This window comes from Panthera leo, chromosome A1 (genome assembly GCF_018350215.1).
Source record: "Panthera leo isolate Ple1 chromosome A1, P.leo_Ple1_pat1.1, whole genome shotgun sequence".
NCBI classification, from domain to species: Eukaryota; Metazoa; Chordata; class Mammalia; order Carnivora; family Felidae; genus Panthera; species Panthera leo.
Window position 1 is genome coordinate 139,126,208 of NC_056679.1, and position 14,294 is coordinate 139,140,501.

Consider the following 14,294-nt stretch of genomic DNA (forward strand, 5'->3'; position numbering starts at 1 on the left):
CAACTTACATATAATTTTAAAGGCATAATATAAATATTAAGCAATAACCTGTAGAGTGTGTTTTTTTAAAACTTGATCATACTGCTATAGTAACAAATCAATATTTATTCACTTTACTGAATAGTCTTTTGATAAAAATTTCAAAAGTGAGTAGTTAACATTTTAAAAAGTAAGCAGATACGATTTCACATATAAACTCAACTGAAAAGACTGATTACAATCACCTTAGCACACCTTACCGTGATATTGAGAAGAGAAAAACGTTCAGGGTTTTCAGGGTCGCCACACCTTAGATCTGACATGTAATCTTCAGCAGAATTTTCCAATTCTTCATGACTGCAAGTATCCAGCATATCCACAGGGAATGCCATCCTCTTCAACAAACAACATGGAACAAATGTTTCAGAATATGAAATGTTACCTTTCTTTACTCATAGAAAAAAAAAATTTTATTGTAACACCACACTTCAAGGAAACTTCATTTTCACTATGCCAAGACAGACAACAATTTGAGCCCGCTGATTGAAAATGTTTATCAAACAATAAAACTTTTAAACGTTCATTTGTAGTAAAGCAAGCAATGAAATATAAATTAATCAGGGCACCTGGGTGGCTCAGTCGGTTGAGCGTCTGACTTAGGCTCAGGTCATGAACTTGCGGTTCACGAGTTCAAGCCCCATGTCTGGCTCTGTGCTGACAGCTCAGAGCCTGGAGCCTGTTTCAGATTCTGTGTCTCCCTCTCTCCCTGCCCCACCCCCACTCACACTCTGTCCCTCAAAAATAAATAAACATTAAAAAAAATTTAATATGGGGCGCCTGGGTGGCTCAGTCAGTTGAGCATCCGACTTCGGCTCAGGTCATGATCTCGCAGTCTGTGAGTTCGAGCCCGCATCAGGCTCTGTGCTGACAGCTCAGAGCCTGGAGCCTACTTTGGTTTCCGTGTCTCCCTCTCTCTCTCTCTGCCCCTTCCCCATTCATGTTGTCTCTCTCTCTCTGTCAAAAATAAAGAGTAAAAAATTTTTTTTAATTTAATACAAATAGAAATTAATGAATAATTCCTTAAAATGATAAAAATATATTTATACACGCATAGGATATACATATTTACATATAAATACACACGCATATATCATCCTATACCTGCCAACATTTAAGCCACTGTAAAAGGACAAACACATAGGAACTTTTGGGAATAACAAAACTGTTCTACAAGTGGATTATAGTAATGGTACAACCCTACAAATTTATTTCAAAAATCACTGAATTGTACAGTTGCAATAGGTAAACGTTACAGCATGTAAATTACATCTCTCATATATATAGATATTAAAAAAAAAACAAAACAACACCTTAGTGGGGAAACACTAAAGCCAAGAAAAATAAGGACACTACTACTATATAAAATTATATAGGTATCTGTCAATGCAATTAGATGAGAGAAAGCAATTAAGGCATAACAATTCGGGATAGGTGTGAGGGTTGCAGCAGAAGACTATCTCCAGCTCAATTTGCAAATAATTTATTTAATTGAAAAATCCCAAAGAATTAATGGAAAAATTATTCCAAATAATACGAAATTATAGTCAAATAGCAAGATATAAAATTAAACATATAAATCAAGCCTTCATATTTACAATAACCACTGGTAAAAAAAAAATAATAATGAATGGAAAAAAATGAGTAAAAATAGAAAATAAGATCCCATTTAAACACCAAAAATTAAAACAGGCTTAAATTTAACAATAAACAATAGGAAACCTAGTTAAGTCTAAAACATTACTATAAGAAACAAAGTGAACAAACAGGAAACACAAACCATATTCTTAGAAAGGATGCTTCACCACCAAAAAGGTATTAGTCCTCCCTAAGATAATCTATTAATTTAATGGAATCCTAATGAAAATACCTTCAGGGTTTTATTGTTTCCTGAGGGAAAACAAATTATAAAGTTAATTAGAAGGAATAAATAAGCAAGAGTAGCTAGAAAAATCCTGAAAAGGCAGAGCAATGATTGGAGAAAAGTATGAACCCTGTCAGATACTAAAACACATAATTATCAACAATAACCAAACTATGGAGAGAGCCCAAATGTCCACTGACTGATAAAGAAGATGTGGGGTGGGTGGGCAGGTGGCACGCCCGCATAGAATGGCATATTACTCAGCCATCAAAAAGAATGAAATCTTGCCATTTGCAATGACATAGATGGAGCTAGAACATATTATGTCAACCAAAATCAGACAGAGAAAGACAAACACCATATGATTTCACTCCTACATGGAATTTAAGCAACAAAACAGATGAACATATGGGAAGGGAGTAAAAAAAAAAAAAAGGAAACAAACCACAAGAGATTCTTTAACAATAGAGAACAAACTGAAGGTGGATGGAGGGAGGTGGGTGGGAGATGGACTAGATGGATAATGGGTACGAAGGAGGGCACTTGTGATGAGCAGTAGGTGTTGTGTGTAAGTGAGGAACCACTGAATTCTACTCCTGAAACCGATATTGCACTGTATGTTAACTAACCAAAATTTAAATACAAATTTAAAAAAACAAAAAAGTTATCATAAAACTTTTTAGGGGCACCTGGCTGGCTCAGTCAGTAGAGCACACAACTCTTGATCTTGAAGTTGTAAGTTCAAGCCCCACACTGAGCAGAGTCTACTTCTAAAAACTAAAATAAAATAAATAACAAAAAGGGGTGTCACCTAGCTGGCGCAGTAGATAGAGCCTGTGACTCTTGATCTCAAGGTTGTAAGTTTGAGCTCCAACTTGGCTGTAGAGATTACTTAAAAATAAAATCTAGGGGCAACTGGGGGGCTCAGTCAATTAGGCATCTTTTTTTTAACGTTTATGTATTTGGGGGGTGGTGCAGAGAGAGGGACAGAAGATCCAAAGTGGGCTCTGCACTCACAGCAGAGAGCCTGACATAGGGCTCGAATTCACAAACCATGAATTCATGACCTGAGCTGAAGTCGGATGCTTAACTGAGCAACTCAAGTGCCCCAGCCATCTGACTCTTGATTTCGGCACAGGTAAAGATCAGGCCTGCTTAGGATTCTCTATCTCCTTCTCTGACTCTCCCCTGCTCATGCTCTGTTTCTCTTTCTCTCACAATAAGTAACCAAACATGAAAAAAATAAAATCTAAAAAAAAAAAAACAACAGAAAAAAAGCACCGTACTATCAAAACATTAAACAATGTGATGACAAGCATATGAATAGACAAATCAATGTAATAAGATATGGAAATATATCCTAATACCTATGGAAACTGAGTATATGATTAAGGGGAGCTATTTCAATCAGAAGGGGGCAAAGTTTTTAATAAGGTAGTATTATTTCATTGGTCTTAGAGTACGTTTAAAACAGACAATTTTGCCCATCTTAGAACTTCTTATATCTGAAATCATACAGCAGGCTCTTTGTTGCATTAACTCTCTTCATTCAACATTACTTCTGTATGAAACATCAATATTGTTGGTTAGACCAGTTAATTTGTCCCTTTTATTACTATGTAGTGTTCCATCATACCAAATACAGTTTGTTTACCTATTCTACTACTGATGGACAGTTGAGCTCCTATGAATATTTGGGTATGATTATTTTGGTAGGGATACATGCACTCATTAGTGTTAGGTCTGTATACCTACAGTGACCAATCTTACTAAAATTAAGATGAGCAGACATATGCATTCTCACATGATATGACAAGAACACTGGACCCAAATCTAACCAAGCCATTAGACAAGCATGAAATGAAACCATAAGTATGCAGCCATCCATATTTAGAACTCAGCTTCTTTAACAGAGAATGGAGTTTAAAAAAAAAAGAGTGGAAATTGATGTAAATTAAAAGAAATTTAAGAGCAGCACCTGGGTGGCTCACTTGGTTAAGTGTCCGACTCTTGATTTGGGCTCAGGTCATGATCTGCCCCTCATCAGGCGCCACAATGAGCGTGGAGCCTGCTTAAGTTTCTCTCTCTCCCTTTCCCTCTGCCTTTTTCCCCCACTCATAAAAAAAAATAAATACAACTCCATTATAAATAAATAAATAAATAAGAGAGAGAGAGAGAGAGAGAGAGAGAGAGAGAGAGAGATAAATGAAATAAAAAGAAAACTTAAGAGACCTGTCAGATGCATTGTGGAGAGGATGCTTATTTGTGTACTCTTTAAAATCTCCATGATAAAAAGTTAAATAAAAACAATCTACGTCAAATACTGAGCTACCAGTTCTTCTGTTTTTATTTTTTTTTTAATGTTTTCCTTTTTGAGAGAAAGACAGAGTGTAAGTGGGGAGGATCAGAGAGTGAGGGAGACACAGAACCTGTAACAGGTTCCAGGCTCTGAGCTATCAGCACAGAGCCTGACGCAGGGCTCGAAGCCCCGAGTGGTGAAGTCAATGCTTAACTGACTGAGCCACCCAGGCACCCCTGGAGCTACCAGTTTTTAAAGGAAGTATAAAGTTAGTACAGATAATTTTGTTTTAAAATTTTCCTATTTTATATTTACCCAAAATAAAAACTGAAGAGCAGAACTGCTCTATTTGTCAATAAATTCTTCAGTTTTGATAAAGGAAAATTTAAAAGGGGAAAGGCAGAAGAAAATCAACTGAGAAAATAGAAGTTACTTTTCCCTGAAGTGACCTTCAGATACGTTTTATCACAACAAAAATATTAGTAACCAAGAACTGAATATCTAATGGAAATATGAGATAAACACATGAAAGACAGGACACATACAGTAACAATTATATACAATTAAATATATTTTTCTGAAGTTTGAAGATATGAGGATAATGAGAACTTTTTTTTTTTTACCATAATCTGAAATCTTGATCCTAAGAACTTTAAAACTTGGTGCACATATGACTGGGAACCTAATTTTATTCAAATAATTTATTATTTTATTCAAATAATGCTGTATATTTATATATTTAATCAAACTGATTTTTAAAATCAAAACCTAGAAATAGAACACACCAATTCAGCCCATCTGTCAGTAAATGTAAAAGTCTAAATAAAGGGAGAAAGCAAGATACATTTGTCAAACTATTGACGAAAGCAATGCCACAAGATTTCCAGCCAATTTATAAAAAGGAAAAATAAACCTAAAGATTTTAAGAGAGCCCAACCAGGAGCCTATATATAACTAAGATGGTGGAGTCTGAAAAGGATCATAAAATAAAACAGCAATACTTAAGCAAGCTTATTTGTTAGTTTGAGACTATCTTTTTATCTCTGTCAAAGTCAGTATGTAAAAACAAACTAAGGAAATACATCATTACATTCTATAGTCCGATCTAACTATTCTAATGAAGATTAAAATTTTAGGTCAAGCTAAAAACACAAAACAAATGGTCAATAGTAGATGAAAGACACATAATTAGGACACTAGTTAAGAGAATGTATAACTGTTTTTACTTGTAGACAAGATTCCAGCTTTATATCCATGTAAAGCATTAAGAGATTTTTGTTTAAGTTTATTTATTTATTTTTGAGAGAGAGAGAGCGAGGGAGAGAGAAAGAGAGAGAGAGCGAGCGAGCAGGGCAGGGGCAGAGAGAAAGAGGGGCAGAAGATCCGAAGGTGGCTCCGAACCTACAGCAGAGCCCAAAGTGGGGCTCAAACTCACAAACTGTGAGATCATGACCTGGGCTGAAGGCAGACACTTAGCCAACTGAACTACCAGGCACCCTAAGAGACCTTTAATGGTCCATACCACTGACTAGACAATGCTCAAGAAAGATTACTATTATACCATTTCCCTTAAACCAAAAGACTCTGTTGAAAATTAGCTACCAGAACAAGCTATGTATGAATGAAACACATTTAAAAATTTCATTTGCTGGGGGCACCTGGCTGGCTCAGTAGGTGGAGCCTGTGACTCTGGATCTCAGGGTTTTGAGTTTGAGCCCCTTGTTGGGTGTAGGGGTTACTTAAAAATAAAATCTTAAAAAAAAATTTTTTTTTAAGAATAAAAATAAAAATTTAACTTGCTAACAGTAATTAGAATCTGAAGAATCAAACAGGGGCATCTGGGTGGCTCAGGTGATTGAGCATCCAACTGTGGCTCAGGTCATGATCTCATGACTCGTGGGTTTAAGCCCCACATCGGGCTCACTGCTGACAGCTCGGAGCCTGGAGCCTGCTTCGGATTCTATGTCTCCCTCTCTCTCTGGCCCTCCCCTGCACACGCTCTGTCTCTATCTCTGTCTCTCTCTCTCAAAAATAAACATTAAAAAAATTTTTTTTAATACGGAGTGAAACAGAAGTTAATGTTTGAAGCCTGCTACCAAAAACTTAATTTACAAGTTTAGATTTAGATTTAAAGTCAAGGCAAAGAATACAAAATGGACACAGAATGAAAAGTAGTCTTGACGGGACAGCAAGTTTATAGGTGATTTTCATCTGTTACTATGCTATGGTTTTTAAAAGATTTTAAATGCTAATGTCGTGTTTTAAATGCAGTTTTTTGGTTTCATTATTAAAAAGACAACAATTCTATCAAATAGGCAAAGGAGGTGATCTGAATAAAGAACCCAAGATTATAGCCCGGAATAAGACAATTTGAGGGCAATAACCAGTCTTAGAGAGGGCTTAGTTTCTCATCTAATACGGTTCAGGTAAAAGTCATGTGTCTGCCCACCCACTAGTCCACAGCTCACTGAGACTGAGACTCACATGTGCCACTCTCTGTAAGCCACTGAACTTTCCTCTCGTGTTGCCCAACCTTCAATAATTTGCATACCACCACGAACATTTCCCCCAATGTGTTAAGTGCCTACATCACTATTCAATACATTTCTCAAGTGACTTCTTTTTTTCTTCAGTTTTCTTTTTTATTAGGTAAGCTCTACACCCAATGCGGGGGCTTGGACTCTTGACCCTGAGAGCAAAAGTCACATGCTCTACCAACTGAGCCAGTTAGGCACCCCCCAATTTGCTTCTTTAAAAATACACACACCTCTCATCCTATTTCCTCCCCTCTGCTTTTTTTTAATTTAGTATAACATGCATATAAAACGCAGCATTTTAACCATTTCTAGATTTACAATTCTGCAGCAGTAAGCACTGCAGTAAGCATACACTGTTGTATAAACATCACCACTGTTCATCTCCACAACTTTTTCATTATCCCAAAGAGAAACTATGTACCCATTAAACAATAATTTCCCATTTCTTCTTTCCCCAGCTGCTAATAACCACCATTCTGTTACCTGTCTCTATGAATTTGCCTATTCTAGGCAATGCAATAACTGTCTCTTAGCATTTGGCTTATTTCACTTAGCACAATGGTTTTAAGGCTGCATGTTACAGCATACATCAGAATCTCAAGCCACTTTTTTAAGAAATATTTTATTCACCCGTAACTATAAAACCACCAATGTGATACATCGGATTACACGTTTTCCTATTCAGCATTAAAATTTTTAACTACCATCATTTAAACACTCATCTTAAAACCACTTAAGAGCATCTCCTAAATCACCAGTAATACATCAGTGCATTTTAGAAAACACTGCACTATAGGTATATGACTAAAGACAAGAACAACGTGACTAAATTAATTTAAGTGTAAAAACAAATTTATTACCCTTCATTCTTAAACCTTTGTAGACTACAGTCTTTATTTTTTTTTTTTTTTTTTTTTTTTTTCAACGTTTTTTATTTATTTTTGGGACAGAGAGAGACAGAGCATGAACGGGGGAGGGGCAGAGAGAGAGGGAGACACAGAATCGGAAACAGGCTCCAGGCTCCGAGCCATCAGCCCAGAGCCTGACGCGGGGCTCGAACTCACAGACCGCGAGATCGTGACCTGGCTGAAGTCGGATGCTTAACCGACTGCGCCACCCAGGCGCCCCTAGACTACAGTCTTTAAACAGAAAAACATTGCTTCTGGGCTTATTATTATTAGCCAAAGATTATTCATACACACACACACACACACACAAACACAAAATGGAACAATCATGTGTTCCTGTAGTCCTACAAGTTAAATACTCTGAAATTTGCATAAAGAGCATTACTGGGGAGAGAAATTTTACTTACAAGTTGTGATTTCTGAATAGAGTTTAAAAACAACCATAGTTTCATAGTTTTTAATATGAAAAGAATTAGAAAGTATTTCTCTAATTCCAATGTGCATATACATACATACACACACACATACACCTCTTCTAAAATGTTTTTGTGTTGCAAATCTCTCCTTAGATCCATTACTTTTATTACTGCTTGCTTCAGTGTTCAATTTTATTGGCTAAATAATCACCTGATAGTATTTAAATGAAGACAGAAACTATTATACATCAGTTGGTTAATAGCAACAGGTAATACTTACTGAGAAGGGACCATATACAAGACTTTAAAGAGAAAGCCACAGCCACATTGGATATATAGTGAGATATTTCTATCAGCTTCAATCTATACATGAAGAAACAGAACATCATACCACTAGTAGGGCTAGAAGAATAGGTACAATGAGACATGCCTCCCAATACAATTATTTTTACTCAATATGCAAAATCATATTTGTCATGGTTATAAGAAAGCTCCTTTTGAAAAATACTGCAACAATTATCTTGTTATTAAGTATTCTATTCACCCATTACACCAGAAAGAGCAATTGGAATTGGAATTCTATGACCCTGGTTCCTGGGTCAGCTCTGCCACTAGCTAAGTCAGTGACCCTGGGCAAGTTACTTACCCTCTTCAAGCTTCTGTATTCTCATTAGTAATGTGATGCAACTGGACAGGATAATCCTAAGGACCTTTTCACCTCTAAATGTTTGTAATTATTTAGAAAAAATACTGGTTAAGACTTTAAATTACTAGCCTTATGGCGGTTCTGCTACAGTTTAGAGGCAAGAAAAAAGTGGTAAAGCTCTAGACAGAAATATAGGTTGCTATGATAAATCACTCACTTCTCCCTCTTTTTTGTTGTTAAGCTTCTGTTCTATGTTACATAACTGTAAAGCTGTCAGATCAAATTTTGTCAAGCACTTTATGCTCTGCCCATGAGATAAACCAAAAGGGCTAAATAGGTTCTACATGAATGAGAAAGCTTAGTGTTGCCTTAAGCAAACTAACTCATCAAAAAATTTACGCAGAATGGATAATGAAGTGTAAAAAGTGTCCAAATTAATTTATAAATTAAGCAAATGTTATGCTCATTAATCCTGGCTAACTTGTATAAAAACACAATACTAATACCTCTTACGTAAGAATTCTAAGATGCCCATCAGCTACTTCACATCCATCTTTTAATAATTCTACCCCTTTTCCCTAAATTATTACATAACTATTTAAACGAATGAATGTTCTAAGGAAGAAAATATGAAAAAGAAAAAACAAATTGCTACAATTGTGATGGTTTTCCCTATTTAAGGTTAATCACCAGATGTCAAATATACACTTTAAAAGGGGGAATGTATTTTCTAAATTCAGTTCCTAAATTCTTTCAAAATTCTTATAATTATTTTTACTTGGGGGCTTTAGGGCGAACGGAATATCAAAAAAATATGGACATTTTAGAGCTGAAAGAGTTCTTAGAAAAAAAAATAATTATCGCAACCAATCCAAGTCATGATCCTGTTTCCCCAACATTGAAAATAGGTTAGGTATCCAAGCAACATAATCTGTAATGCTCTCAACGTTTTACACAAAAAGCCTGTTCCTGAACCTTATTATGATTCTTCTCTTGATTCTTCCCTTTTTTCTAACATCCTTTTCTTCCCTAACTCACCTAGCTGCTGTACATTAGCTCAACAATCTCTCTCTTTTTATTCTTCTCTCCATCCTGCCCTACACAAGGCTCTAAATCCTAAATCCTTCTCCAGTGTTAGAGCTAAGGTTCTGAACATGACAAAAAATGAAACCAGTGAGCAAAGTGCTCCAGCTATCAAATCTCAGATAGGCTCAACACGGTGCACAAATCCATTTCTGTCCTCTGAGAAAGGAAAAAGATTTGATTACCTATGGGTGAGGACTGTCCGCAAGTTTATGGTTAACGGGGCACAAAGTTAAAAAGCATTCATACCTGTTGTTTGTTTTTATTTTAAGTAGGAAGCAAAATCATCTTCTGAAGTAATCATCACTGAGCCAACAACGGACTGTGTGCCTATTCTATTCAAAACACTTCCCATGTATTCCCAGAAATAGTTGTTATCACAAACCGATGAAGTGAGGAATTTAATTACCTTCACTTGCCAGATGAGGAAACTAAGCTGAGTAGCCTGTTCAAGGGCACACCCTAGTTAAGTGGCAGAACTAGTATTTTAATCCAGGCAGTCTAGCTCTGAGGCCTGTTCTTTTTATCACAACGCTGTGTCTAAAAGTAGAGCCTTTTAGGAGTCCTACCGTAGTTAAAGATTGATTGCATATATCAGGAGAAATATTACTAGTTTTCTTTTTAAGAATTAGTTCTCTCTTCATATCTAGGAAGATTGTCCTAGATCTAAGAAATCATTTAAACATGAAAACGTAATCTCTCTTGGATGCATCTAAGTGACAAGATTTGGTTTACGTGCCTGCATCCAAACTACAAGGGAGAGAGAACGTGACTGGAGGGGGGGGGGGCCATATTCTATCCTGGGGAGGCAAAACAGACTCTTGGGCTGAAATAAGATTCATAAGCAAAGATAAGTCAGAACACAAAATACTAAATTTTACCACACCCAAGAATGGATACTCAATTCTTAACTATCAATACATTTTGAGCAAGATATAGAGAGAGCTGGGGCACCTGGGAGTCTCAGTCGGTTTAGCATCCCACTCTGGGTTTTGGCTCAGGTCTGATCTCACGTTAGTAGTTCGAGCCCATCGGGCTCTGTGCTGACAGTGCAGAAGCCTGCTTGACATTCTCTCTCCCTCTGTCTCTCTCTCTCTCTCTCTCTCTCTCTCTCTCTCTCCCCCCCCTCCCCTGCTTGCTAGCTCCCTCTCTCTCTTAAAATAAATACTTAAAAAAAGTAAAACTACTTATAAAGTAAAACTACTTATACTGCTCAGATACATATGCAAAGAAACAGAAATCACCTGTAACTGAAGCTTCCACTTGAATGACTACATATTGTACCGCAAAAAGAATAGATTTGCCTCTAGAAGATGCCAGCAGCTACTCCAGTACCTCATTACCTGGATTCTGTTTCTATCTCACAGAAGCAGTTTACAAAACTCTGGGAAGGGCGCCTGGGTGGCTCAGTCGGATGAGCGTCCGACTTCAGCTCAGGTCATGATCTTACAGCTAGTGAGTTCGAGCCCCATGTGAGGCGCTGTGCTGACAGCTCAGAACCTGGAGCCTGCTTCAGATTCTGTGTCTCCCTCTCAAAAATAAATAAGTAAATATATAAATAAACAAGTAAAAATCTCAGGGGGAAAAAGCACAATGAGAAGGATTTAAATAAATGCACCATAAAATTTTGCTTTCATTTCAACGTGAGAGAAACTAAAATCCTTTGACCCAGCTTCTTTACCATGTAACAAATCTAATTTTATAACGTTTCATTCAAGTTAACAGGAGTTTGGCACAGCAAAACTCAAGGACACGAGCACTTGTTAAAAACAGGAGTCTCAACAAAATGCACAATGTTGTAGGTATCTTTGACATAAAGTATCACAGAGGCTTATCTCATTTAAAACCATAAAGAAGACTGATGTTTTCACTTCAAAGAAAATACACCTAGCCCAAAGAGAAAGCAATAGCCAAACCAAACCTGGTGTTTAATACTGGCAAACAATTTATGAAATATGCTGCCAAGTCACAATCACCACCCCAGCCCCTCATACTTTCACTACACAACTAAGAAATGTAACCAACGGTTGCCACTATGGGCAGAGGAGCATACCAACTTGGAAAAACAGCAGATTCGGGACCACAGGCTACCCACACCTCTCTCCCTCCAGGCCTCTCCAACTCGGCACTTCCATCCGTGGCTCCATGCACCTGTTCTCCCACGCCTCCTGCAACCTCAGGTGGGTTTGCTTACCCAGATGAAGTAAATTGTTTTCTTGCCTCTCGTGGGCAGCACACCCAGGAGAAAAAGAGGTAAGTGATAGTAGGAGCCTTCCTGTCTGACTTCGATCCATGTTTACTAAATAAATGAATAAATGAAGGACTGAACAAAAGTTTGTGGAAACAAATCACACAGTGGTGCCAGGAGGAAGAAACGCTACAGCTGAGACATGTACGGCTCTGAGGCTAGGTGAAAAGCTATCCATGGACCTTCAACAGTGATAGAGGGGAAAACCCTCTAAAAAGACGGAGCATACTACGTGGAAGCCAGAAAGCATGTTGAAAATGGCGCGTTGGATTTACCAAGAGAATTGAGGTATATTAGAAGTAGTGGTAGAAACACAAGGAAAATAAACTCTGTACAGAACATTAAAGGCTAAGAATACCAGACTAAAGAGTCTGAACTGTATTTGGGATGCAGGAGGCAATTTAAGGCTCTTGAGCAGGAAAAAGACATTTAAGTCAGACAGTTGTTCCCACAGCTTTAGGTAGGATAGATTAATAAATAGAACTAAAGGAGACAAGTAGAGAAACTCCGGTAAGTACCTCACGCGTACTTCTTTTAGTATACTTACCACAGGTTAATGTGATTTTTCTTCATCTGTGCTACCAACCTCAGAACCCCAGGGAAGCAAAATCCACTTTATCGACACATGAAAAGTGGGATGGGTAAAATTATCTACTGCCTCTTCTGACCAATAACTTGTGTCTATACCTGATTACTTGGAGAAAAAAGACAGGAAAAAATGTCTTAATTTACAAAAGGGTAGTAACATCAAAAATTCATTTATAATTATTTTTTAAAACTGAAATGTGCTTCCCAATGATGACAGAACTACCATTTATTGTTTGTTTGCCTTTCACTAGGCGTGAGCTTAACACTCTACACATCTTATCTCACTCATTCCTCCAAAAGACCCTCTAAGGCAGATATTCTTAAGTCTCCCAATTAGGAGCCTCAGGTGTGGGGAAGTTAAGTAAGTTGTCCAAAATCATACAGCTACTAAGTGGCAGTCAGGCTCTAAACCTAGGCAATCGGTCTCCAAGGGATTTAACCTGGGGGCCAGGTTCCCAGGTCAAGACAGAAGGCCAGTATGATCCAGGATGTATCTGATCGCACAAATATCACAGAGTACATCAAACATATTGTTTAGTCACTCTGTAGGAGGAAGATTTTTTAAATCTTGCAATATTCTCTCTTCAGATGTTAGATGCACCGTCTCCAGCATTTTTAAATGGTTACTACACAATACGAAGCCAACCGTTGTTTTGTGTTTTTTCTGTTTAATAAACACATATAAAGAGAGTCTCTGCTTTATTCATAATCAGGAAAACGCAAATTGGGACCACAATTAAATACCATTTTGTACCATTTTAGATTCTCTGTCTCCCTTTCTCTCTGCCCCTTCCCTGCTCATGCTCTCTCTCTCTCTTTGAACAGTAAACACTAAAAAAGTGGTACCATTTTGTACCCACTAAATGAGCAAAAATTAAGAAATCTATTCATATTTTTTTAAGATATCTATTCAGATTAAGTGTTGGGACAGGTAGTGAATCAACAGGACCACTTAAGATACACTGGTAAGAGTGTAAACGAGTTCAAATACTTGAGAAATAATATGGTATCATGTATTATGTTGCACAAGTATACAACCAGCCTAGAGACAGCAAAGTGTTCCAGGAAGCATGCATGAAAATGTTCTGAGCAACTCTCTTTGCAACAGTATAAGAGAATAATCTGAGAAAAATCTTGAGAATAATCTGTTAGGACAGTGGATAAGTCATGTAGTCAGTGCAGCCACATCTCACAATGGGCACAGAGTTAATGGTGAGTAAAAAAAATTCAGGCCTCAGAGAATATAAATCCTACGAAATATCTTTTAGAAATTCAAAAATAAGAAAGCCAACTGTTTGAAAAGTTAAAAACTAAATGGGAAACACAAAAACTGACAAAGTAAAATGCCTACTAAATATTTATTTAATTACTATACAATAGAGCTAAAGAAAAAATGAAATTCACTAAGTGGCATTATAGTTCTTAAATTATTCGTTGCTGAAGGCCAGAGACAAGTAAGACCTTGAAATTTACATGACAGTAGACTCAAAATGAACCATGAGCAAGTTTTTCTTAAGTTAAAGCCAAAAAACCTTAGAATGGTGCTTCTTTATTAAGGTTATGACGATCCAGATCCACAGACGGAAAAGTATCCCTGCACTTTTCATGGGTCAGACAGCATCCACTGTTTTTGATTCCACTCGGATGATCACATTTTAAGAAAAATCAC

At 37.0% G+C, this 14,294-nt stretch overlaps 1 protein-coding gene across 9 annotated transcripts in view; it reads right to left on the reverse strand.

Annotated features, from left to right (window-relative positions):
* Window positions 1-14,294, reverse strand: part of FAM169A (family with sequence similarity 169 member A) — a 93,705-nt gene that overhangs the window by 51,633 nt on the left and 27,778 nt on the right. For 5 of the 9 annotated variants that reach the window (XM_042941073.1, XM_042941088.1, XM_042941063.1 and 2 more), the window contains exon 2: window positions 240-374. In XM_042941073.1, the coding sequence (XP_042797007.1) occupies window positions 240-371 (132 nt within the window). In that variant the 5' untranslated portion in view covers window positions 372-374. Of the gene's footprint in view, window positions 1-239; window positions 375-929; window positions 943-8,340; window positions 8,424-12,584; window positions 12,732-14,294 lie in introns of those variants that run through there. The other 4 variants (XM_042941058.1, XM_042941050.1, XM_042941042.1 and 1 more) reach the window with 3 other exon arrangements.